This window comes from Aotus nancymaae, unplaced genomic scaffold (genome assembly GCF_030222135.1).
Source record: "Aotus nancymaae isolate 86718 unplaced genomic scaffold, 86718_ANA_hifiasm-v0.15.2.pri h1tg000059l, whole genome shotgun sequence".
NCBI lineage: Eukaryota > Metazoa > Chordata > Mammalia > Primates > Aotidae > Aotus > Aotus nancymaae.
In genome coordinates, this window is record NW_026988473.1 from 58,212,622 (window position 1) to 58,240,166 (window position 27,545).

Consider the following 27,545-nt stretch of genomic DNA (forward strand, 5'->3'; position numbering starts at 1 on the left):
CAGCCCATGCACAAAGCCACAAGCTAAAACCTATGGAATTGTTTTTAATCAAATTCGACCATTTTCATAACTGGTTCCTGGAGGTGTACAGCACCCTCTTGCCTCTTCAAACCTACAGCTTCTCTTTGCCATTTGTGGATTTCACATCACTCCACATAGAAACGTTACAACCTGGCATCCCAGTCTTTGCCTTCTTCCAGCTGCCTCAACACAGCACTGAGGCCTGTCCCTATTGCCCAGGCACGCCATTTCCAAGGGCAGGAAGGGGCAGCGTCCTGAAGCCCATCTTTTCTGTGACTGTCTTAGGTGATGTGTAGCCCCCTCCACCTTTCCACTCAACAACTTCCCACCCCTGTCCTGCTGCACGGTCCGGAGTCTGGGACCTACTTTGTTTTTTGTTATTTATGACCTTGTTTAAAGAAAATAAATATCTCCCAACCTTTATTGGCCTGGTCTTTCTCTGTGGAGTTGTCCTTACTTCTGCTGACATAAGGGCAGGGGACAGTTCACTGGACTTAGTTGTCCTGGAACTCCAGAAACCCCTTTCCCTATAGCCTTTCAGTATGTTATGCTCTGCCTGTTCCCCTGATCCAGAATGCCCAGTAGGATGGTCAGAGCCACCGTCCACTGCACCTAGGACAGGATTCCAGTTCCATCTCTCCTAATTACTGGCTGTGTCGACTATGGTCCAGAGCAAGGTAATCTGTGCACCATCCATACGATCTCAGTCACGATAGCTTCACTTATGTGAAACTTTATCCACAATGCAAATCATCTCCTGAGCTCTGAACAGTTAGGCCCAGCTACCTTCTCTTGTCTCTCCCAGATGACCAAAAACCAGTTCATATTGACTATTTCTAAAGCTGAACCCACCTTTCCTGTGAAACTTGCTCTTCCTCCAGTGTTTCCTGGCTGAGTAAGTGATAGGTATCACCATCCCTCCAGTTGTCCAAACAAGATACACACAGTGAACTACTTCTCTTACATCCACATCAGTTCTACCACCAAATCCTGTTCATTCTCTTCCATGTCCCCTCTTTTCCATCCCACAGCCACTGCCCTAGCTTAGGCCTCATCATCTCTCACTGTGATCATTTCAGAACCTTTGCTGCCCTCCTCTTTCCCTAGGTGGTCCTCCACACACTGTTGGAGACTTCTTCCGAGCAGGCTTTGGGGCCAGGCTGTCTAAATTAGAACCCAAGGCCCACCCCTTACGCTGTATAGTGTGGCAACAAACTAACTTTCTGTGCTGTACTTTACTCATCTGAAAAATGGAGATAAACAGTACCTACCCCACAGGGTCTTGAGGAATATACAAGTTAAACTAGGTTAACTGGCTTTCTCAGTAACTGGCACATGGTAGACACTTAATAAGTAGTCCTATTAGGACACTGTTACATTACTGTATTATAGTTAAGCCCTTTCCTCAGGGCAGTTTGTGGGCCAGTAGCATCAGTATCTCCTGGAAGCTTGTGAGAATTTTGTCCCCATCCCAAGACCTATTTTATCAGAACTGATCTGCATTTTAACAACTGCATCAATGTTTGAAAATGTCTGGTTTAGTTGATGACTAAATATTTCAGGGTAATGCATGAGCTCCCTAGTAGAGGAGAGAGAAGTTCCTTATGTATGGTTGATTTCTCTCACGGGAACCCTTTGCCGGTGCTGTTGCTGGACTATGTGCCCTTTTGTCCACAGGAGGGCAGCATGATCACTTGTGTAGTTTTCAGGGGCACTCAGGTTCACCAGGCGAAAGTCATAATGGTTACCAAATTTTGAGTGTCATCTAATTCACTTGACACACATCTCATTTAATCCTCACAGCAACACTATGAGGTAGGTTTTGTTACGTTCCAGGTCCAAATTTCTACCACTTGGAAGTGACTGACAGTGTCAGAATTCAAAGCTGGCTTGTTTCCAAATCATGCTGCTCCTGGATGCTACAAGGGACCCTGGGCAGAAGTCATTTTGGCCCCGATACCTGACTTAGCAGAGGAGGATGACTATGGAGATGAAGCCTCTTTACACTTGATGGAGGAGGTTGAGAATGAATGGAATGCTCGTGAGCTTTGTGGTTGGTTGTGTTTTAGGCACTTTCATCTCCATCCTTTGTATCTTTGTGAAGTACAGGCATTATCCCCAATTTAAAGGCAAGGAAATGAAAGCTCAGAAGGAAATGAAAGCCCACAGCCATGGCCAGGGTTGCCCCACCTTGTCTTCTGATTCCAAGTCTACTGAGCATTCCATTACACCCCAGTAGAGAAGAGACCATTCGTGGGTTCACTTAGCACGGCTTTAATGAGCACCTACTATGTGTTGGCCATAACAATGTCCTTGCAGAGCCTACAGATCAGCATGTATGAACTCAGGAAGGGTATAAAGAAGAGACCCCAGGATCTTTGAATGAAGGATTGCCACAAAGCAAGGAGCATGTTTTGGGTCAAACCAATGTTCTGTCACATAGACAGTAGTGAATGTCCAAGGGAAAAGGGAAACTCTTTCCCCAAAAAGGAAGGTAGGCAAATTTTGGAGGCAGACATAGATCTGATGGGAGACAGGGAGAATCTTCAGACTGGGAGGACTTAAGACAAAGGCATGAGGGGAATGGGGCATGACTTTGTAGCCCCATGCTCTTACCATACTATTAGGATCATTTATTTGCTTATTAAGCAAACCCAAGCACCCAGTATGTGCCAGGCATCCAATGTACTTTGTAGACAGAGGTAAATAATGAGGTCCTTAAAATGAACTCATTATCTAGAGAGACAGTGGTAGAAATAGTGACCACGTGGTAAGAAGGTTGGGGGTGGGGAGCAACAAACCTATTTGGAAACAGGCCAGGGATGGTTTCACAAGAGGTAGCAATTTTTATTTATTTTATTTATCTTTTTTTTTGGATACAGAGCCTCCCTCTGTCACCTAGGCTGGAGTGCAGTGGCATGATCTTGGCTCACTACAACCTCTGCCTCCCATGTTCAAGCAATTCTCCTGCGTCAGCCTCCTGAGTAGTTGGGGTTACAGGTGCCTGCCACCACACCCAGCTAATTTTTGTATTTTTAGTAGAGACGGGGTTTTGCCATGTTCGTCAGTCTGATCTCAAACTCCTGACCTCAAGTGATCTGCCTGCCTCAGCCTCCCAAAGTGCTGGGATTACAGGTGTGAGCCACTGCGCCCAGCCAAGAGTTAGCATTTGAGTTGAGCCTTGAAGTATCATAAAGTAGAGGTGGAGGAGGAAGGACAAGACATTTCAGGTAGACACGCACTAACACCACAGACAAGCACTGGAAACAGGAAAGTCAGGCTAGGAAGATGACTGTGGCTGGAGTATGGGCCGAAACAGGAGAAGAACCAGGAGAGGAGGTGGGAGTCAAGGCACAAAGGCCTTAATTGGCAAGAATTAGGAGTTTCCAGAAGTTAATAAGCAGGATGTGACAAGGTCAGGTCTTTTTTATAAAGGAAAGTCACTCTGGTAGCCTGTGTAGATGGATTGGTGGGTGCCAGACACGAGGCCAAGAGGTCAGTAAAGAGGCAGCTGTAGTCAGGCAGGTAAAAGACACAGGTATACTTAAATAGGACAGTGGCCACCAGGCTGAGAGAACAAGATAATTTCAATATTTTCAGATGTTTAATGAACAAGAAAGAAACTAGTTGGATTTCAAGAGTGAGGGGCCAAGAACCTTTAAGTTGGATTCAGGGGCATGTCATGAGAAGTGGGGGTTGGAAGTGAAAGGTCAAGATTTTACCAAGAGAAAAGCAAGAAGAGAGCCTACACTAGCAGCAGAGAAAGCAAAAGGCAGTCACACTCCCCTGCAGTCACTGTTTTGTTTGCAATCTTGGAGCCAACTCTGCCGCTCCAGCTGGCCACCCCATCAGCAGCCAGAATCAACACATTCTCAGTCTGGGGCCAGGGCTCAGAAAGTTATGTCAACTCAAGAGGCTCCCTTATTCCTTGAGCTGGCTTCCTCTCCCAGCAGTTTGCTAGAAAACTCCAGCCTATAGCCAGGCAAAACCTTGGAACCTGAGACTAGTAGAGAGGCTGGCCTATTGCAGGTGCAGGGAATAGGTGACTGAGGAGTGAACTGAGTGTTGAGGGAGAACATTTCTTCCTGATTAATGACAATGATGTCATTCCATAATGATTTATGGAGTGACTAAATCAAACAAGCATAGAATAACTGACACAATACAGTCTGTACCATTTATAAAGCACATTTACTACCTTTAAGACCTCATAACTCCTCTGGAGTGGGGAGGGCAGACAGATCAGCACTTCCTACAGATGAGGAATTCGAGGCTCTGTCAAGGAAAGTGATTTGTCCAGGGTCATATAGTAACACAATCTGGACTAGAGGTCAGGTGACCTGACTTACAGATCAGTGCCTTTTTAATCCCACACCATAGCAGAAGGAGAGGCGAGGTGGGGCAGGGGCATGGAGAATGAGGCCTGATGATGAGAGGAATGCTCCAAGCTCAGTTCAGCCTCCTACTAGCTGGGTGACCTCTGGCACATCACTTCCTTCAAAACTTCAGGTTCTGTGTCCCAAAATGGGGTGATAATCCTTAATTCGATAGTTGTTATGAGAGTTAAACGAGACCTAAGTATCCAAGTATAGTAAAAGCTGCTGCCTGCAGTAGGCAAGGTGAAAAACAGTAAATGCCATGGTGCTAAAAGACAAGGGGATTAATTCATCCTGACTGGGAATCCCAAAAGGGAGAGGAGACCAAGGCAAAGCCATCCTACCCCAGGTGTGTTGGTCTGCTTTCCTACTCCTGCTCCATGGGGCTGCTCAGGCAGAATTAATGAAAGCTGGTGTGCCCCTGGGGCTGGCCTAGGAATGTTCTTCTCAAAAAACTTTTGGCCAGTAATCCCAGCACTTTGGGAGGCCAAGACTGATGGATCATGAGATCAGGAGTTTGAGACCAGCCTGGCCAACATGGCGAAACCCCGACTCTACTAAAAATACAAAAATTAGTTGGGCTGTGGTGGCAGTGCCTGTAATCCCAGCTACCTGGGAAGCTGAGGCAAGAGAATCTCTTGAACCAGGGAGGCGGAGGCTGCAGTGAGCCAAGATCGTGCCATTGAACTCCAGCCTGGGCAACAAGAGCAAGAGTTTGTCTCAAAAAAAAAAAAAAACTTAAAAAAATTATTTTTTAAATTATATTTAAGTTCTGGGGTACATGTGCAGATCGTGCAGGTTTGTTACATAGGTATATACGTGCCATGGTGGTGGTTTGCTGCATCCATTGCCCTGTCATCTACATTAGGTATTTCTTAAAATGCTATCCCTCCCCAATTCTCCCACCCCCTGCTATTCCTCCCCTGCCCCCCACCCCCAACAAGGCCCGGTGTGTGATGTTCCCCTCCCTGTGTCCATGTGTTCTCATTGTTCAACACCCACTTATGAGTGAGAACATGCAGTGTTTGATTTTCTGTTCTTGTGTCAGTTTGCTGAGAATGATGGTTTCCAGTTTCATCCATGTCCCTGCAAAGGACATGAACTCATTGTTTTTTATGGCTGCATAGTATTTTGTGGTGTATATGTGCCACATTTTCTTTATCCAGTCTATCATTGATGGGCATTTGGTTTGGTTCCAAGTCTTTACTATTGTGAACAGTGTGGCAATGAACATACATGTGCATGTTTCTTTATAATAGAATGATTTATAATCCTTTGGTTATATACTCAGTAATGGGATTGCTGGGTCAAATGGTATTTCTAGTTCTAGATCCTTGAGGAATCGCCACACTGTCTTCCACAATGGTTGAACTCATTTACACTCCCACCAACAGTGTAAAAGTGTTCCTATTTCTCCACATCCTCTTCAGCATCTGTGGTCTCCTGATTTTTTAATGATCACCATTCTAACTGGCGTGAGGTGGTATCTCAATGTGGTTTTGATTTGCATTTCTCTAATGACCAGTGATGATTAGCTTTTCTTCATATGTTTGTTGGCTGCATAAATATCTTCTTTTGAAAAATGTCTCTTCATATCCTTTGCCCACTTTTTGATGGGGTTGTTTTCTTCTTGTAAATTTGTTTAAGTTCTCCATAGATTCTGGATATTAGCCCTTTGTCAGATGGCTAGATTGCAAAAATTTTTTCCCATTCTGTTGGTTGACGGTTCACTCTATTGATAGTTTCTTTTGCTGTGCAGAAGCTCTGAAGTTTAATTAGATCCCATTTGTCTATTTTGGCTTTTGTTGCCATTGCTTTTTGTGTTTTAGTCATGAAGTCCTTGTCCATGCCTATGTCCTGAATGGTATTGCCTAGGTTTTCTTCTAGAGTTTTTATGGTGTTAGACCTAATGTTTCAATCTTTAATCCATCTAGAGTTAATTTTTGTATAAGGTATAAGGAAGGGATCCAGTTTTAGCTTTCTGCATAGGGCTAGCCAGTTTTCCCAGCACCATTTATTAAATAGGAAATCCTTTCCCCATTGCTCGTTTTTGTCAGGTTTGTCAAAGATCAGATGGTTGCAGTTGTGTGGTGCTATAGCTGGTACCTGGATTCAGGGGTTCTTGAGCTCTTGCCCCCTGTCCAAGAAGAATGAGGATATGCTGACAATTTGAAGAGTGAGGATGGGCAGAGAAGAATTTTATTGAGTGATGGAACAGCTCTTGGTGGAGAGTAGATGTGGGGGGTGGTCTCTCACCCCTGTAGTCAGGTGATTTCTCTCTCTCTGCCTGGGGCCAGGGCTTTTTATGGACTTAGAATGGGGAGTATGTGCTGATTGGTTTGTGAGTATGCAAAAAAGGTTAAAGCAAAGACATCACTCAAAGGTGGGCATGTGTAAAAAACCAATTAGGAAAGGGTAGGTATATGTAAAATAGGTAAAAGGTAGGGAGCAATCAGAGCAAAGTGTACTGAATGGGAAAACAAGTTCTCAATCTGGTCCATGGATTTACCTGGGACTTGTAGTTAGGTTTTAAACTGTCTTTGGCTTGAAGGTAGGGTTTCACCGGGGACCTGATCCTATCTGCCTAGGCATTTGTCTGCTTCCTGCCACTGTCAATAACATTTTATATGTTCCTCTTTTCACTAGTATTTCACTGGGGTTGTAACTATTTTCATATATGTCCGCATTTTCACTAGTATTTCACTAGTATAGTCATTGTGGGTTCTCTTTTCTGGGAGCTCTTCAAGGTCAGAGACTTAATAGGTCATCCTAGCAGCCTCAGCCCCAGCAAAAGTCCTGGCACAGAGGCAACATCAGGAACGCTTAGCTGAATGAATAAATGACAGGCCACACTGCAGTCTGTGCCCATTAAAACGCCATCAAGGGTTAGTACCATCATTTGCCCATTATGCATCTGTTTCAAGAGGCACCTATGGCACTTTGGAAAAAGCGTGGGTCTCTGAGCCAGGAAACCTTGCTTCTAGTCTTGAGCTGACACTGACATACTGTGTAATTATGAGCAAGTTGCTTTACTTTTCTGGGGCGGGGAACTAACTACTGCCCTCCAGCCCCATAAGGTGATAAGCAGATGAACAGGAGAGGTGGTGGTCATTATTTTATAGTTATACTCCATCTGAAAATGTGGTGAGCTTTAAAGATGGTAGAAATTATCTATGGGGCTGCATCTGAGCTATGCCCTTGAACCCTTAACCAAAAAGACTGTTACCACCCAGGCATCCTGGTGCCTAGAATCCATGCCTAGGACCTCATTCCTTTGAGATAATCTTTCATTTCACCAGGCTACCTATTTCTAATGCAAATATGCCCCTGGCAAGGACAGGGAAACTCTGTCACTCAAACCTTAGGGAAAATGAGTAGATCAAACACTTGATTGGAGGGGTCCTATGACCAATGAAGTGAATATGAAAGAGGGATGTGGCAGAGAGGAAGAAGGGAAAGAGGCAGGCTCTGATTCCGAAGGGGGAGAAAATTGTTGGGGGTCCACCGTGGGGAAGAGAGAAAAGTCCAGAAAGAGGTTAGACACAGCTAGGGGAAGGGGGAGACCCCCCCCAAGCTCCAGATTCTGGCTCTGCCTCTGGCTGTGTGACCTTAGTGACGTCTTTTCTTTAAACCCCACTTTCCTCCTTTGCCAAAAGTGATGATAATTGTTGTGAATATGATACAGGAGAGTGATCCATGGAAAGAGTAGGCACAAATGTTTGTTTCTTCCCCCTAGCCCTTAGCCGATTTCATAGTTCTACTGAGTACACAGCAATCTACAGGTAAATGCCTCTCTCTCTCCCCACCCCAGCCCCTACACACAGCCTCCTTTGGCTTCTCCCAGCTTAAGCAGCCAAGGTCCCCAACAGGAGACTCTTTCAGTGGTTCCATAAAAAGGCAGTTTGTGCTGCTGTTGGCATTACTGGACAAGAGTCCCTCAGAATCAACACGCTCTTGCTTCCTACTCCCAGACAGCTCTCTCTGCTGTGTTGAAAGGGAAAAGTGGGGTGGCTGCTGCACCCTGCGCTTCACAGGCACACATTCTTACTCTTTCCATGTATTCCTGGAGCTCCAACGTGGACACCCTCAGCATATTCTGGCCATAGGGCCCTGCCCTCTCTCTAAGCTCCCACAATCCTTAGGATGAAAAGCACACAACTTCCCACTTGATTTTATACAATTCTTGCTTACATTTGGGCATGTACCAATTCTGCCTTAAGGGCAGTGAGCAGGCTGTCTTCTTTTCCTGGATTCTCATGGAGCAGCTAGCATGGGCAGGTCACTCAGCAAATGATCACCATCATATATCTGTGGAACTGACTCGTTCCTAAATTCAACAGACATCGACATCTGACAAGAGTTCTTAAACACTGGGCATCAGTGGCACAAGGGATAGACCTTTTCAACATCTGGGAAAATGTTGGAGACACTCCTTCCCCTAAAACAGTTGGTTCGAAAAGATTATTGCTAATGGGAGCACAGCAATGACAGCAGAATAACATGGAATGCAGACAACAGAGGGCTAGTTAAGGTCTTTGGTGACAGATTGACATGGATTTGAATCCTGCCTCTGTCATTTTGTACTTGGATGACTTCAGAGAAGTTAGACTTTCTCTGCCTCAGTTTCCCTCTCTATAAAATGAGCATAATAGTACTCATCTCATTTTAAGGATTAAAGGAGACAAATACACCTAAGTTCTCAGCACAGTGAACTGGCCTATCATAAATGCTGTGGTTACTAATGGTAATGAAAACAGACTTTAATGTAAAGAATATTATCTGGAATGAGGCTTGCAAGTGATATACAGGAAAGTGCCAGAAGTCAAGGTTGGACAAGGCTGTTGGAAAACAGCTCACAGAACAGTGCAAGAAAGAAAGAAACAGGCTGGGTGCCGTGACTAATGCCTGTAATCCTAGCACTTGGGAGGCTGAGGTGGGAGGATCACTTGAGCTTAGGAGTTCGAGAAAGAAAGAAACAAAATTATAAAAAAATCAATGCCCTAAGCCACAGCTGACCCTACTTAGAATTAGCTATCTATCTATCTACTAAGTGGGGCCCAACACCACACCACTTTCTATCAGGATGGTCAGATTCGGAGGGCATGGAGACTAGTGCAAATATAGAATTAGGCAAATATAATAATTAGTTCAAATATAAGAATTAGGTCTTTCTACTCTAGGAGCGACATGGCTTTGAAGGCTGTCTGGTGGAAAGAGCACTGGTGAGGGATACAGACCAGTCCCAACTCTACCATGAAGCTCCAGGAAATGACTAACCATTCCCACCTTGTTTTCCACGGTACCTGCTATGCTCTCCTCCCTGGGGAGGTGAAGTTCAAGTGGAGTGGTAAAGTATTTTGAAAATGAATATGGTGGCCAGTGTGGTGGCTCATGCCTGTAATCCCAGCACTTTGGGAGGCCGAGGCAGGTGGATCATGAGGTCAGGAGTTCAAGACCAGCCTGGCCAACATGGTGAAATCTCATCTCTAATAAAAATACAACAACAAAAAAATTAGCCGAGCATGGTGGCAACGCGCCTGTAATCCCAGCTACTTGGGAGGCTGAGGCAGAGAATTGCTTAAACCTGGAAGGTGGAGGTTGCTGGGAGCCGAGATTGTGCCACTGTACTGTAGCCTGGGCGACAGAGCAAGGCTCTGAAAAGAAAGAAGGAAAGAGAGAAAGAGAGCAAGAAAGAAAGAAAGAGAGAGAGAAAGGAAGGAAGGAAAGGAAAGGAAAGGAAAGGAAAGGAAGAAAAGAAAAGAAAGAAAAAGAGAAAGAAAATAAGGTGCTGGCCAAAAGTAATGTGTTACTATCCCTACAGTATGCCCCCTAGTACATGCCCAGCCTGGTCTCTCCTTATCAGCCTCTAGGGACCCTCCTTATCTTCAAGACTTGCTCAAATCCTCCCTTCCCATGAAACTTCCAGGGGTTGGGGAAGCCTCTTCATGCAACCTGTTCATGTCTCCACTCGTGGCCACATGGTCTCATGATGATTTGACGGTCTGTCTCCATTTCTATGTGCAGGGTCAGCATCTAACTCTCCTTTTCCTCCCTAGTGCCAGCAAGAGTCTGGCACTGAGTATGCACCTTGTCAGTGTGACTTGAATAAACAAATGAGGCTTTCTCAACTATGCAAAATCACAAGGCTCCCCTCCCTCTTGATGGCAGCATTCAGTGGTAATTCATCTCTTCCTGCATGCAAGATTTTCATATTGTGCTTACATGACATTGAACTAAGGGTGCATTTTGTCTTACTCCCCTATGGAACCAGCTTCCAGGCTGCATCCTCTGTATCCCCACAGCACCCACTGAGCCTAGGGCCTGCCCCTGAGGAATGCTCATTAAGCAGTTATTAATTTGCAGCCAGACTTTCCTGAGTCTCAGTCACCTGGTCAAGATGTTTGATAATTGCCCCATGTCAAACATTGTTAAAAGCACAAGATTTGGGGGCCAGTCTGTGGTACTCTGAACAAGTGACTTAACTCTATAAATCTGCCTCCTTATATGTAAAATGGAGATAACTGTATTGACCTCATAGGATTGGAATGAGCATTAAATATTTAATGCATGAAGCTCTTAGAATGCTGCCATTGCTCTGATTAGCTCAGACTCATCCTGTAACTCTGAGAAGTCCAGGTTCTATGAAGAAAACAGAACAGCCTCCCCTGCAGACAGTCACTTTCTGCCTTTTCTCAGGCCCGTTCCTCTTGGAACTGGAGAAGGCAGGTTGTGAGTAGTGACAGTAATTTAGTAAGAGGATTTCCAGAATCCTGGTGTGTTCTGCAGAAATCCTGGGAATGTGACAAGGTGCACTTCAGACTCTGAGGAAGCTCAGTATTAGAACATCAGAGGCTCTCCCTTGGGGCCACAGAGCTCTGGGAAGCTGAAGTCCTATGGGCTTGCAGGGAAGGGGCAGAGACAGCGGGCATCCAACCACCCAGTCCTTGCACTGTGTGGTTTCCTTGTAAGCAAGACCATGCTCACAGCCCTGTGGAGGAGCCTGAGCCAAGTGGCCTGAAATGTTATCTTGGCACAAGTACCCAAATATCACAATCACCCATCCATGCAGCTTTAGCCACTGCTAGGCCTTCTGCTGGAAAACACTTCTATCATACCCTGCTTATAAAAAGTCTACCTGTCCTCCAGAGTACAACTCAAAGGATAGTTTGCAGAACTACTGAATGCCTATTTATGTTGAACCAGACCTTCTGCTGGGGCTACCAAGAGGAATGCTCCCTAGTGGGAGCAGCCTGGCAAATACATAAACATTGACATTCAGTGACCTGAGGGCTGGAATAGAGGCATTTATGAAGTACGGCACAGCCACAAAGCACTTTCCCTGCAAGGAAGGCAACTGACCAAAATTAAACAAATGAACAAAATCATTTCAATCCCAATAAGTGTTATGAAGAAAATAAAGTCAGTTCATATGAAAGAAAGTGGCTGAGTGGTGACATGGTCACAGAACCTCTGTGAGGTAACATTGAGCCACGGCATTGAGTGGAATGAGGAAAAGAGCTCAGCAGTGGGAAGACTTTGGGGATGACAAATGCCAAGGCCTATGAGGTGGGAGTGATGGTGGTGGCGATGGGCATGGTGGTGATGGGGACAAGAAAGAATTCCAGTGTCTGGAACATAGCTGGGGACACGGGAGGTGAGCTACACTGAGATTATAGTATAAATAAAATGCTGTACAGTCATCCCTTAGCATCCATGGGGAGTCGGTTCCAGGACTGCAAGAGGATATCAGAATCTACAGATGTTCAAGTCTCTTGTATAAAATGGTGTAGTATTTGTATATAACCTGCAATCTGCACACATCCTCCCAGATACTTTGTCACCTCTAGATTACTTATAATATCTACCACAATGTAAATGCTGTATAAGAAGATGTTATACTGTATTGTTTAGGGAGTACAGTATCATCTATTGCATCTGTGCTGAGCATGTACAGAATAAAGTCTGTTATTATCCATGGTTTTTTTTCAAATATTTTCAATCTGAGGTGGAATCCACAGACGGGGAACACATGGATGTGGAGGGCCAACTGTACTTGGCCTTTTTTTCACTTGGCATTATAATGTAAGAATATTCTCAGTTGGGAAAAATGATTTGTAAACATTTTTAATGACTGTATTTAAAAAAAACCATCATATAAAAAGAAAAGAAAGTTGCCTTCAACTTAAAAAAATCATCATCTGATGTACTACTCATCTGGGATATGCTTCTGGGAGGGGGACACTCCCTGCTTGGCCTGCAGCAGAAGGCAGTGGGGAGAAGGGCTTAAAGTTGTGGGAGTCAGGCTAGCCCCTCCCGCAGGTGTCCTCATTGCCACTTCTTGGTCCCTGTGGTTAAGGTTCAAAGTGGCAAAAGTCCCACTGATCAAACCTGAAACTGTCAAGATGTCCTGTTCCCAACAGAGAGTATCTAAGCTCCAGAAACTTCCCTCTTAGGCCTCCTCTCCCCCCTCCTTTGTACTGTGCATTCTACTCTGACTCCCATGGCTGGAGCAGATCAAATCTACATTCTCAGTGTTCCCTGGTAACAACCTCTCCCCTGCCTCTGATTTCAAGGCACAGGCAAAGCTAACAAGGCCTTCTTCCAGGAGGCTGCTCTGCTTTCTCCTCTCCTACCCCAGCTTTTGGCTCCTGGCTTCTCTGGAAAGCCTCAGGACTCCACCAGCTTCTCTCTGCCAACAGTTCAGTCTTCAGGGCTGGAGCTGCAGGGTCTGCGGAATTCCTGTCCATACTCATGTATCCACTTGTTGGCCACTGGGAGAGAATGGGGAAGAAGGAGAGCAGGCTCAGCAGAGTGGACAGCAGCAGTGCTGCAAACTGGTGCACACTCACAGGGATATGTGAGTGCCGCCTTAAATTCTGCATCCTAGGCAACTCACTTGCCCATCCTAGTCCTGGCCTCACTATTGGACTACAAGCTGTTTCTTCCAGCAGATAAATAGCAAAGAGGACGTTGTCCTCTGGAAAAAATCTGCCAAGTCCTGTCTCCTGTAAACTCATTTTCAAACATTTGGGAACTAAGGTCACTCATCATTCATTTTAAAAGTCCATGTCCCCCATGAAGCCATTCCAGAGTACTGAGAGAAAAAAGGGTGGCAGCCTCCTGGCAGCCCCCATCTCAGCTCATGAGCCCCCTTCCACATCTTCGTCTTCAGAGCTAAGTGCTCCTGGACATATATGTGACATAAACACGTCCATCTGCTTATTTATCTCTTCTTTGTTTTTCCACCTCCTCAAGGGGAGCACTAAACAGGAGAGGCAATGGCTTGACACATCTTTCCTTGGGGTAGAGTGGGGATGGGATACCATATTCCTTTCTGGCAGTGCTCAGGAATCAAGGCCTATCTGGTCAGGTGAACAAACCTTTACTGACACTTACCCTGTAACAGGAACCCCTGCCTGTTATGGGCTCCCAATCTGCTGGGGGCACCTGATTCATAATATGATCTTCTCAATATAATGTGGCACTGTAAAGAAGCATTTGGAATGGGAAGGCTGTGCTAGGTCCCACCCATTCCCTGTTTCACTCTACTCTGTACCCTGTACCCTCTTCTCATGCCCAGAAAGGCAGGACTTACCCCACTTATTTCCCACCAGGACAGGACAGCCAGCATGAAGTGTGTCACTGTCCCCTTCACCACTCCTGTGCAGGTTCCACCAAAACAGTGCTGCATTCTGAAACAAGAGGGCCCACCCAGGGAGGGTCAGCCCAGAACCTAAGTCCTCGGGAAGCACACACTAAGGACAAATGCAGGCATATCATTTAAGAACCTCTCCATGCAGTCTGGGAGCAATGCATGCATAAAATGGTGCAAAATGGCATAAGCTGCCATTTAGTCATTCATGCATGGGTCACTGACAGAGTCCACTGCACCCCAGGTCCTGGGGATGCAGAGACAAATCATATCCAGTTCTGCTCTCCAGGAGCTCACAAGAAACAGACATAAAACAGACCTGAACAAGACAGTTTGGTGAGTGCTAGGAGAAAGGTGAGCACATTTGTCATTGGATCACTGAGGAGAAAACACCCAACAAAACCACAGAGTGGAACAAAATACTCCATACAGCTGAGCAAGTCATTAACTCAGAAGCTTTTTCTCCCTTAGCCACTTATAACTAAACTTCAGGGAGTAGGCAGTATCATTATTCCCATTTTCCTAGCAATGAACTGGAGGCTCAGGCCTTTAAATAATGCAACAAAAGAAGGAGCCAAGTGAGGACTCAAGCCCAGGTGTTCTGATGCTAAATCCTGTATGTTTTTCCCCCATACACTGCTTCTTTGCCCTATCTACTTACTGTAGTCAAATTACTTTAACCTTGGCCCTCAAAGTAGACAAAACCCAGGTCATGAAACTTTCCAGGATGCATTGCCAGCCTCTATGTTCCCAAGCCTGCAAGAGGTGCCAAGTTCCTGATCATTCAGAGATACTTGGCATTGATTTATCAAATGCTTAGGATGCACCAGGCACTGTACTACCTGCTTTACAGGAATGATCTCATGTAGTTCTCTTCATTTCATTACTGAATTAGGTAAGGGCTGCCAGGGAGTTGGACTGATCTGAAATTTGGAGGAAATACTCATTCATGAAGCAAACTTCTTACACTTGGTTCTTCTCGGCGCCTATCCTTTCCAAATCCCTATTGCGCTGCCATGATGCCTGCTGATCTCTCTGTAAACTCCTAGATCGAAGGGCTATGAATTTTCCTCTGCACCCTCTGTGCCCCTGGCTTTCAATGTGGACTGAACTAATGACTGAAGGAACTAGATGCTTTAGAGGATTCAAAGTAAATAAAACAGAGCTCTTATCTTGAGGAGCTGTACTGTGACAGGGAAGACAGATGTGTAATCATCTACTTGCAATATAAGTGTAAATAAAACAACAAATAGAGGCACAAGTGACAAGGATGTGTGTGGTAGTAAAGAAGACTATGGGATCATCTGTGATTCTGGGAATCAGGAAAGACCTCTTTTTGGTCCTCCTCCCAGGAATGGGCTTGCAAGCACAGACAATGTGAGGGTTAGGGGGTTAGCACTGTACTCCCTCAGCCCCATCCTGTGGGACCAGGGCCCCACTCACCTTAACCACAGGCATGCTCAAGTTGGCATAGATGAAGGCTGTGGCTCCTCCAGCTTCCACTGAGCTCAGCTACAAGACCAGAGGAAGAAGCCAGAGTTAAAACAGCCACCAACTTCCCTACCATCGTACGATGTCATTTCTACATAGATTCCTTCCCCTGGTCTTCTATTCGACTCTGAGAGAAATACTTGAAAGACAATGATCCAACTAGGAACTTTGAGAGCCTACTACTCAACAGCACTGGTGTTTGTTTTGGTATTCTTCCTTTATTTTCCCTTCTAGCTAACATCCTTTTTGAGGGCTACAACTAGTAAATTCAAACTTTTTTGACTAAGACCCTTAGGAAAAAATACATTTTAAATCATGACCCAACACACACACACACACACACACACACACACACACACACCCTGAAATACAATTTTCATAAAGCATTCTTACTATCTGAGATAGCTTCTGATCTTTTCTATTTTATTTTATTCTATTCTAGTGTAGTTTTCTTAAATGCTCATCAGACCCATTAAATTAATCTCACAACCTATAATGGATCATGACTTGTGGCTTGAAAACAAGTTTAGATTACGATTTGTTTTGAAAGCTGGGCATCATAGGAACTACTTATTATACCTTTGACATATTCTCCAGATCACGCCACTCCTCTCCAGAGAACCTAAGCTAAGGAGTTTCATCACTGGTCTGTTCTAAGATTATGGATATATTTTCTTAATGTGAAGCTTTTTTTTTTCTGGTTGTCACAGAAATATATAATAATTGCAAACTTTTTTAAAAGAAGAAAGTATTTGAAAATAATAATACTTATCAATGTCCATCCAGAAAAAAAGTTATAGTTTACATAGTGATGGTTGACATTTATTGAGCACTGACTATATGCTAGACATTACACTACATCCTTACAAATATATTATCTTTTATTCCTCACAACAATCCTAGGAGCTACAATTGTTACTGTTTTTAATTCTTCACATTTTACAGATGAAGAAACCATGTCTCAGAGAGCTTAAGCACTTTATAAAAGGTCACATGACTCTTCCGTGACAGAGCCAGGATTTGAGCTGAGCCAGTGCCATGTGACTACAAAGTTCCTGCTCATACCATTATGCTACACCTTTGGAAATTTAGGTCATATCCAAATGTTTGCTATTATAAACAACACTGCACTGAACAACTTAATGAAAAAAATTGCTTTGCATTTTAGATTATTTTCATAGGAAAGAGTCTTAGCACTAGTATTATTTGGTCAAAAGGATATGTGTAAGTTTCATACTTCTGATACATATTGCTAAATTATTTTTTCAGCAATTACATCACACAAAAGTGCCAGTTTTACCTCACCTTGCCTAGCACTATCTGCCAGAAAGTTCATGCTCTTTAATCTTATGGCAGTCAGATCCCAGTACATTTATTTGTGTTACAGAGCAAGAGCTATAGGAGGTAGGACGTTGGCCCTTGGTAGATGCAAGTGAACTGACGTGGTGATTCGGAACATGGAAATGGCAGTGGTGACTGTTAGCATTCCTTGGCTCCTCCTGTAGCACATTGGGAAAGCTGATGAGAACAGCAATTGGCTCCCTGTGTTCAGGTAAGTAACAAATCAGATGATTCTATTCTAGACCTTGTCAGGAAGGGGCCACCTGGACTTTCCTGCATTTTTTTACCTGTGGTTTTACAATACAGTGGAAAGGAATGACATATCCAACACATTAAAAAGAAAATCGTATTCTGCATGCAATGAAACTCATGAGCACAGCATGGGCTATGAGAACAGTGGGGAAGGGAGGTAAATCTTCCCTCTGTATACCTTCTACTGTTTTGTACTGGGGCTCATTTTTTTTTTTAGTAGAGACAGGGTCTCACTATGTTGCCCAGACTGGACTCAAACTTCTGAGTTCAAGTGATCCTCCTGCCTCAGCCTGCCAAGTAGCTGGGACTGCAGGTGCATGCCACCGCACCCAGCTTGGGACTGGTCTTATGCCCAATCTGAGCAGAAAATCACCAACTGGATTTCAACTCAATCCTCCGTACTTCTTAAAGATTATTTTCTCCCTACAATATCACTCTTAGCTTTCCCACAAACCTTAACATTTGTCTTGAGAAATGTTTGTCTTAAGAAATCCCAACATGAAGATGAAAGCCTTGGACATAATTTAGCACTTCCCAGGTCCCACAATACTGCTTCCCCTTTATGAGGCTCTTTCCTTTAATTGTGCTGTGGGATACAATGACAGAAACATATAGTATGAAACATTCCAGAGTGACATCCCTTTTTACATTATCTCATCAGATCCTCACAACAACACCGTGAGGAAGCACGGGGCAAAAAGTGAGCTCAAATAATAGATGTAATTTGTGCTGAGGCTACATAGTAAGTGACAGAATCTGGATTAAGTCAACTGACTCCAAACCCAAACTGCATTCCATTCCACTGTGTCTCAAATACCTAAAGCCCAAATGCACATGCATGCACATGTATGTGAAAGTGTGCAAGAGTAAGTGCATGCACACACACACACACACACATGCACTTGCTTTTGCCATTTAAAATTACTGGCAAATTTAAGTTACTTCACCATAGTAACTGAGGCCCTGTAACCAGGGAACCAGCCATAGGAGATACTAAGAGGATAAAGAACAGAGATATATTGTGCCCTAGATGCTCTTTTTTTTGGCAGTAGTTCATTCTTTCACTGCATGTGACCTCCCATAACAGTTGGAGTGATCAACCAGAGATGCAACCAGTTGCAGCTCCAAGATATGTCCCCTGCCTGATAGCTGACTTCAGAACCATCAGAATGACCATTACAGAGGCCAGGCACTATTGTAAATGGAAGCCTTCCAGTTCCACAGGAAGTACAAAACTGAGCCACATGGAGAAACACATTGGAATTGCTGGCATTAAAGACTAGACAGAATGCTGGCATCTGACTGCCCTTCCTTGGCTGTACGGTGGAGACCAGAGACAGTCCTCATGTACTGTGGAGACCAGAGACAGAAGAGGGAAAGCTGGGGTATGGGATGCCTGCTATTCTAAAGAGCCTGAAACAAGGAATTCATCTTTGGTTTTTATATAGAGCCCTTATACATAATATGTTTGTCTCTTCGGCTAACAGTAAGATATCTCTTCTAATAAGTGATTACTTTAACAATCTCTTCCAGTGACAGGTGACTGGAATTATGGCTTGGCCATAGAGAAGGAAGTAAACCCACATGATCTGAAGGGAAGGGGATAGGTGAGATGATACAGACTGGGACTAAATCCTGATCAGGCCAGGAGTTAGGAGAGAAGTACAATTTACTGTTTTATTTTGAAAGGGGTGTCATGGAGATTTTACTGACAATTTTATAGAGAGATAAGGAAGATAATTTTCACTATCACAGGCAGCACTCACTGAATTACTCTCAGTGTCTCTGTTCTTCCCTCTCATAAATCTGCTGCCTCATTCCTCCTCCCTCTTTCTCCCCACAGCTCCACAACCTCATCTACAGGTTGTTTTTCAACATTGACTAGTCTGTGAAACCTCAAGGACACAAACTCTCATATCTTCCTCTTGCATTGTTCAAGTCCCTCTATCTCTTGTCTTTCAGTGGAACTCCACTTCCCATCCTAATCCACTGTCCATACCAAGGTTATATTTATATTTACACACTGTCAGCACTTTGAGGGTAGAAAACTTGTCTCGTATTTCTTCACATCTCCTATAGTGCCTATCAAAAATGTTGTCTGAAATTTGCAAAATTCCTGGGGATTTTTTGCACTGAGTACCAGATAAAATCAATACATGAAATTGCTTTGAAAACTAGAAAATAAAGCAGAGCTATAAATAGTCATGAAGTAAGAAGCCCAGAGCAAGACTCACATAGATCATAAATGTTGCAACTCGGTTTCCAGACTTCATTCTGTAGAGGGGGCTGCTTGGTGACTAAGAAGAAAACAGAACATATCATTATTTTATGCAGATGGCACCAGTGGGACAGCAAGGACTCCACTATTAATACACATAGGAGTAAAATGGGGGCATCAAGGATGGGATATAGCTCTGAGGTATGTGCCTGTCGTTGCTGACAGGTACTCAATACAATTTTTAAAAATAATTCATTAGATATTTATATAAAAGAACTGTATACTAACCAAATGGCTACTTGTCAGTAGTGAAAGTAGTATATGAGGGGTTAATTTCACCTTTTAGTTCTCTGTGAAATAAGAAATTAATATATAAAATATTACAGATAATTATTCTGTAGGAATACCAAACCATAAGGCCAGAGTTCTAATTACTTGTTGAAGAGACATACTCTTTTTTTTGACATGGAACAGTTTGAGATATGATTTTCATACCATAAAATTCACCCCTTGTAAGCATACTGTTCAATGAGTTTTAGTAAATAAACAGTTGTCCAGTAATTCCCATAATTGAGGTTTGGAACATAGAACACTTCCATCTGCTGAGAAGTTCCCTCATACCAGTCAGCATCAATCCCTGCTCCTACCTCCAATCTCAGGCAACCCACTTATCTCCTTTCTCTCTATAGCATCCCATTGTGCAGATATATCAAAATTCGTTTATCCATTCACCTGTTGACAGACATCTGGACTGTTTCTAATTCTTGGTTATTACAAATAAAGCTACTATAAACTTTCATGTACAAGTGTTTGTAGAGACATATTTTCTTTTTCTTTTGGGTAAAATACATAGGAGTGAAATGGCTGGACCAAAAGTAGGTGAACCTTTAACTTTTTAAGAAACCGTAAAACTTTTTTCCAAAGTGTCTGTATAATTTTCCATTCCCACTAGCAGTGTATGAGAGCTCCAGTTCCTCCACATCCTCACCAACATTTGGTATAATCTTATTTTATTATAGCCATCATAAGAGAGTGAAGTGTTATCTCATTTCTCTAATGATGTTGAGCATCTTTCCATATGCTTCTTAGCCATTCATTTATCCTCTTTGGAGAAGCGCCTATTCAAATAATTTTTTGTCCATAAGAAACTGAATTATCTTATTACTGAGTTATAAAAGTTCTATAAGCATTTTGGATACAAGTTCTTTACCAAATATACAATTTACAAATATTTTTCCTAGTTGGCAGCTTGTCTTTTCCTTTTCTAATGGTGTTTTTTTGAAAAGCAAAGGATTTTAATTAGTTCCAATACCATCTATTGAAAAAACTATATCTTCTTCACTGAATTTCCTTGGCAGCTTTGTCAAAGTCAATTGATCATAAATGTGTTGGTTTGTTTCTGGACTCTGTTCTGTTCCATTGACCTATGTGTCTCTCCTTACACTGGTACCACACTGCCTTGATTCTTGTAGCTCTATACTAAGTTTTGAGATCAGGTAGTGTGCGTCCTCCAATTCGTTCTTCTTTTTCAAAATTGTTTTGGCTGCTCTAGGTTTTTTGCATTTCCATATACATTTTGGGATCAGCTTGTTAATTTCTATAGAAATAAACCTCCTGGAATTTTTATAAAGTTGGGGTTCAATCTATAGATCAATTTTGGGGAGGTCATTTTAATCCTCAAAAATTACTACTGGGTACCTACCCAAAGGAAAAGAAAGTATTATATTAAAGGAAAAGCACCTGATATCAGATATTTATTTCAGCACTATTCATAACAGCAAAGTCATGGAACCAAACTAAATGTCCATCAATGGTTGACTTGATAAAGAAAATGTGGTATATATACATAATGGAATACTATGCAGCCATAAAAAGAACAAAATCATTTACTTTGCAGCAACATGGATGGAGCTGGAGGCCATTATCCTAAATGAACTAAATAAAAAGCAGAAGATAAGATATTGCATGTTCTCACTTATAAGAGGGAGCTAAACAATGGGTACACATGGACATAAAGATGGAGGTAATAAACACTGGGAACTCCAAAGTGGGGGCGGGGGTGAAAGGGGAGTGAGAGTTGAAAAATTACGTATCAGGTACAATGTTCAATCTTTGGGTGATGGGTATGCTAGAAATGTAGTCCCCACCATTACACATGCAATACCCATATAACAAGCATGGCTGGGTGCCGTGGCTCACTCCTGTAATGTCAGCACTTTGGGAGACCGAGGTGGAAGGATCACTTGAGCCCAGGAGTTCAAAACCAGCTTGGGCAACATAGCAAGACCTTGTCTCTACAAAAAAAAAAAAATTTTTTTTAATTAGCTAGGTGTAGTCCTAGCTACTTGGGAGGCTGAGATGGGAGGATCGCTTAGCCCAGGAGTTCAAGACTGCAGTGAGCTATGATGGTGCTGTTGCATTGCAGCCTGGGCAACAGAGCAAGATCCTGTCTTATAAAGAAAAAAATACATAAATAAATACATAAATAAAAAACAAACACACGTACCCCATGAATCTAAAATCTTAAAAAAAAATTATTTGCTATTGTCAGCAAAGATGGCCAGTTGAGATCATAAGGATAGAAGAGTGACTGGAAGAAGGACAACCCTCACTAGGAAGTCCCTGAGTGAAGCAGTCAGATGACCCCATGACATGCCACATTCTTCCCTCACCAGCAAATTTTAGAAGGTAGACGGTGGCAGACAAGAAAATGAGTCAGCAACAATATGCTTGAAACTAAGGCTTTCAGATCTTTCTGGAACAAGAACTTTTGTTCTAAAATTTCACTTAGTATTCCCTGAGAGCCTACAAGAGCTCTGCCTCAGAGAAATAAATAATGTCCTGGCTCTCTACCCCAGGGGATTGGTCATTGACTCCACCATTACCGTAGCGTGGTCAAAGTGAGGCTCATAGTGCCCTCCGATGCCATAGTTCACCACCTGCAGATACTCTGCATAGGGAGGCCGGACATCAAGGCCTGTGAGGGCAGCAATGCGGTGGTTGAGGGTCACCAGCATTGGGTCAACGGTGTCCTTCAGCCAGGCACTAAAACACACCACAGATTGGAGCATCAGTGATCTGATGCCTGAAATGACTAAATGATGTCTCTGAATGAATGAAAAAACAAATGAATTATGTTAATTGCCAGAAGGAAGGCTAGAAGGAAGGAGGAGAAGGGAAGACAGACATCAATGTCTAATTACCTACTCATCCCTCAACCGCCAGGCGCGGTTGCTCACACCTGTAATCTCACCACTTTCAGAGGCTGAGGCAGGTGGATCACCTGAGGTCAGAAGTTCGAGACCAGTCTGGCCAACACAGTGAAACCCCATCTCTACTAAAAATACAAAAAATTAGCTAGTGGTGGATGCCTATAATCCCAGCTACTAGGGAAGCTGAGGCAGGAGAATCACTTGAACCCGGGAGGTGGAGGTTGCAGTGAGCCAAGATCGTGCCATTGCAATCCAGCCTGGGCAGCAAGAGTGAAACTTTGTCTCAAAAAAGAAAAAAAAGAAAAGAGAGAGGTTAATGGTTAAGTACTTGGCTTAGGATCACAGGGGATCAGGGACTGGTCACATTTCTCTAAATCCCAAGCTTTTCCCATTGTACCCAGGTCCCTCTGTTCAGATGTCTCTACAACATAGCAATTTTAAAGGCAGGTGTTGTGTTGTATTCCTCTTTGTATCTCAATGCCATGCGATTGTTGAGGTAGAGAACAAAGTGAACTGGTGAGGTGACAGGCATGAGCCACCACAACTGGCCCAACCATTAACCTTATAAGGGTCAGTGTGCTGTCTATAAAATTGGGATGATAATAATATCTACTTCACAGACTTGGAAAGATTCTGAGAGGCAATGCTTACAAAGACGCTTTGTGAACTATACATTAGTGTTACTGTTAAACACAGGAAAATCTCTGCTCTACTGCAAGACAAACCAGAATAGGGCAAAGGCCAAACAGCAGAGTTTGGTCTCTTTTCCTGAATGTCTTGTTGAGGTTCTGACAAAATGGCAATTTTGGAATCAGAATTTATGTCCCTGGGAAATGAAGAAGTACTCCCCAAAGCCAGTGGGCCTCCTGGGGAAACCATACAGCTCTGAAGGAAGAGCCTTGGCATGATATGAAAGACCATTTCTTTGCTCTGTTTTTGATGGGTTAATGTGTCCATTCTTTCAAATAAAGTGCAAGCAGAGTGTTATGCCATATGCTCTCAGGTTTACAGAGATCCCCAAGACAGAGCCATTGCCTTCTAAGAGCTCATGGATTATGGAGGAAAGGACAAACACAAATGTAACTAAGAATAAAGTGAGGAACAGTGAAAACATGAGAAAGAGACTTTAGTGCTGAGGAGCACAGAGGAAGAAGTTCATTCTAGTTGGGCACTAAAGATGGTGACATTTAAGCCAAATTTTCAAGGGTGCATAAAATTTCAATAGATGGAAAAGATGTAGGAGTATTCCAGCCTGAAGAAACAGCACAAGCACAGACAGGGAGGTATGGCAATAAATTATACATAAGTAGATAGGAAGAAGTAACGGGGGATACGGCTGGAGAAGCAGGCTCAGGGCATGATGTAGAAAGCTAAAAACACTGTGATATGGAATCTGGACTTGACTTTATGGATAATGGTTAGTCAGTGAAGGTGTGTGAGCAGGAAAATGATTTGGCAATTAGGAGTTCCCTGGTGACCTTTGGGAGACCAGCTCCAGTGAAGTTGTGAGGACAGAACCAAAAGTCAAAGAGTTGAAGAGTAATGCAAGTGGAGAAACAGAAAGTAGTTTCTTGTTCTGAAAAGGGAAGAAAATACCACCTGCTCCCCTAGAAGCAATTAATCTAAGGCTGAATTTTCTCTCTGACACTAGAATATCAGAAAGATTAGAAAAAGCAATGAAGCTGAGGTCATACAGACCCTTCATAGTTTAGAGAATAACTACTAATATGAAAGGCCCTTAATATACCAGACCAAATAAGTTAAGCCAAATGATTCTGAATCACAGCTTTCATCACTCACCTCCTTTCCCAGACAGCACAAACTAATCTCCATCCTGAGGTCTGGCCTCTCCCCAAGGATGCTGACGTCACTGTCTCACATGTCTTTGGTGGATGCAAGTAAAGGGCTGCAGTGGGTGGTGGGCAGGGCTGGAGGAGTGGGATAAAGCTGGGCTCTCACAGCTGAATCTGCCCCTCTAGAGAAGCCATAAGGGCCAGAGAGTCTATACCTCCTTCTGGTCTCATTGTTGGCAAGTCATGCTTTGAATATGAGTCAGGAGGTGGGAATGGAATTTGTAAATTACAAACGTGGACAGGACTATATTTTCTGGAAAAGAAATCCTGTTTAGGAGAACAACTATAGACTTATTTTTTGGTTTAGGGCAGAGGAGCTCTTCCAAGTCTCTCTCAAATGGCCTTCTAGTTAAATCATCAGATGATCTAACAACCTGGGAAAGGAAAGTTGAAACTCTTACTCTGAAAAAGAATGTACAGCTATAAATGTGAACTAGGAATTCTCCACCTCCAGCCTGAATGGCTGTTGCTGACCTGGCAGTCAGCTATGTTACAGGCCCAAGGGTGGGCAGCAAGTATGACCAAGGAAGGGCCCTTCTTACCTTTTGCTGATGCGGTACTCCACTTGTAACTGCTTCTCCCCTGATGCCACAACTGATCTCTGTAGCTGGTAGGAAGGATTAAGACAAAGTCCAAGTGGTTTGATGCAAAAGGAATGGCTTGTCACTTCCACAGACATGCTCCTCTATTAAGCATAAACATGACAGACACCAGTTCCTCCCTAATTAGAGGACATTTTGCATGTGGGACTAATTAGTGACAGCTATCAATCCTGAAAATAAAAGATCATGAGTGACCAAAGATCATAGAGTTGAAAATAACCTTTAGCACTGTGTCTGGTCGACAGTAAGCACCCAATAAAAGTTTGCTGAGTTGAATTTAACTGTTATTCGAATCCCTTTTGTATCTGCAAAACTGTGAGTTAGGTAAGAACAGAGACTATTTCTCATTTATCTTTGTTTCCCAGGGTCAGACATAGGGCCTGACCTATGGTAAGCACTTCATGTTTGTTGAATTAAATGAATACCTCCAGCAACAAGAAATCCTCTACACTCAGAGGCAGCCTGCTCCTTTTGAATATCCTAACGAAAGCCTTTCCTTACAGAGACCCAGAATCTGTTTTTGCTACAACTACCTTTAAAAAAATTGATGTATAGGCCGGGCGTGGTGGCTCACGCCTGTAATCCCAGCACTTTGGGAGGCCGAGGTGGGTGGATCATGAGGTCAAGAGATGGAGACCATCCTGGTCAACATGGTGAAACCCCGTCTCTACTAAAAATACAAAAAATTAGCTGGGCATGGTGGCGCATGCCTGTATTCCCAGCTACTCAGGAGGCTGAGGCAGGAGAATTGCCTGAACCCAGGAGGCAGAGGTTGCAGTGAGCCAAGATTGCGCCATTGCACTCCAGCCTGGGTAACAAGAGCGAAACTCCGTCTCAAAAAAAAAAAAAAATTGATGTATAATAGTTACAGATGTTGAGGGTACTTGTGAGATTTTGATAGCTGCAACTGCCTTGATTATGAAAAGACAGCAACAGTTTTGATATCACTAGTTTAACTAAATGTCTCTCTTTTGTTCTGAATATCTAGGAATAGAGTTTAAATTATTATTATTATCTTTAGAGACAGGGTCTTGCTCTGTTGCCCAGGCTGGAGTGCAGTAGTATGATCATAGCTCACTACAGCTTCCAACTTCTAGACTCAAGCAATCCTCTCACTTTAGCCTCCCAAATAGCTGGGACCACAGGCACATGCCACCAAACCTGGCTAACTTTTAAAAAATGTTTTTGTAGATATGGGGTCTTGTTTTGTTGCACAGGCTGGTCTTGAACTTCTGGTCTCAAGGGATCCTCCCACCTTGGCCTCCCAAAGTGCTCGGATTATAGGCATGAGCCACTGTACTGGGCCTAAATTATTTTTAAATAAAGTGCCTCCTAATTGGAAAATATAGGAACAGAAAGAGAAATATTATTTATTTACATAAGGGTAAAGGTGTCTACTTCTGCCTCTGTCATCAGAATGTCAGCTCCATGAGGGCAAGGACTTTGCCTTTTTCCAGTGCTAGATCCCCAGGGTCCAGAGAAGGCCTGACAAGGGAGTAGGTGCTTAGTACTGGTTAAATGAACAAATGAATGAATTAAACAGGGAACTGCGCTTAAAGACACTCATAGGGCTCAGACTCAGCTCTGGTGCTTCTCAGGCAGGCAGAGCAGTGCCTGGGGCAATGAGCTACACAGACAGAAACTCTTTCCCTTCTCTGAAGCTTCCATAATGGCATCGTCCCTCCTGCTAAACCAGGTAGACAGTCTGAGAAAAGCCTCTTCCTTTCCTTGGGCCTGTTTCCCCATCTATAAAATGCAGCACATGAACAACATGTTCTTGTAAATTCCTCTCATCATGTGGCTCTACAATCCTATAAAGCAGGAAATCCATTGTCCCTGGTGTCCTCTCCCGAGCCATTTGTAGAGGAGAGACTCATGGAAGAGAGATGCTCCCTTCTGTTCTTTAACGGCAAAATCAATGGTTTCAAAAAAGCCCCCTAAGGAATCCCCCCCAACCCTAAATTAAGGAGCCACCTTATACTTAATTCCTTTAACAATCATGAATTGTCCACCTACCAGTCACTAGTTTTTTGGAACAAATATTTATTGGTTGGTCTCTGTGCTAAGCACTGTGCTAGGCACTGGAAAAACAATCTGTTAACCCAGACAATGTCCCTGCCCCTAAGTCATCTAATGGGGCCATAATCGGCAAGTATAGAATGCAGTGGAAATATAGCAAGGGGCATATAGCCTACTCTTATGAGGGACAGGAAGTCTTTCCAGAATGTTCACAAGACACACTGGAATCATACAGGTGAGAAGTCAAGGGCAGTGTGTTCCAGGCAGTGAGAAGAGTGTGCAGCTAGAGCATCAGTGCCGGGGGAGATGAGGTGGAAGGGGTTGGCAGTGGCCAGGCCACGGAGCCTTGTAAGCACTTGAGGGCAAAAGTGACCCATTAAAGAGTTTCAGCAAGGGCTTGAGTGGTCACACCTGACCTTTTAAAGATAACTCTGGCAGCAATGGGCAGAACATTGGGCAAGGCATTTGCAGAAAGATGATGCCTGCTAGTTTACAGTCTGACTGGGGA

At 43.5% G+C, this 27,545-nt stretch overlaps 1 protein-coding gene across 2 annotated transcripts in view; it reads right to left on the reverse strand.

Annotated features, from left to right (window-relative positions):
* Nucleotides 1-12,352: 12,352 nt before the first annotated feature.
* P4HA3 (prolyl 4-hydroxylase subunit alpha 3) overlaps nucleotides 12,353-27,545 on the reverse strand; it is a 38,057-nt gene continuing 22,864 nt past the window's right edge. Inside the window, exons 8-13 of one of the 2 annotated variants that reach the window (XM_021675192.2) lie at nucleotides 24,959-25,023; nucleotides 22,237-22,396; nucleotides 19,368-19,430; nucleotides 15,493-15,561; nucleotides 13,993-14,089; nucleotides 12,353-13,168 (exon numbers count right to left, since the gene is read on the reverse strand). In XM_021675192.2, the coding sequence (XP_021530867.2) occupies nucleotides 13,098-13,168; nucleotides 13,993-14,089; nucleotides 15,493-15,561; nucleotides 19,368-19,430; nucleotides 22,237-22,396; nucleotides 24,959-25,023 (525 nt within the window). In that variant the 3' untranslated portion in view covers nucleotides 12,353-13,097. The remainder of the gene's footprint in view (nucleotides 13,169-13,992; nucleotides 14,090-15,492; nucleotides 15,562-19,367; nucleotides 19,431-22,236; nucleotides 22,397-24,958; nucleotides 25,024-27,545) is intronic. The other variant, XM_064365288.1, reaches the window with a different exon arrangement.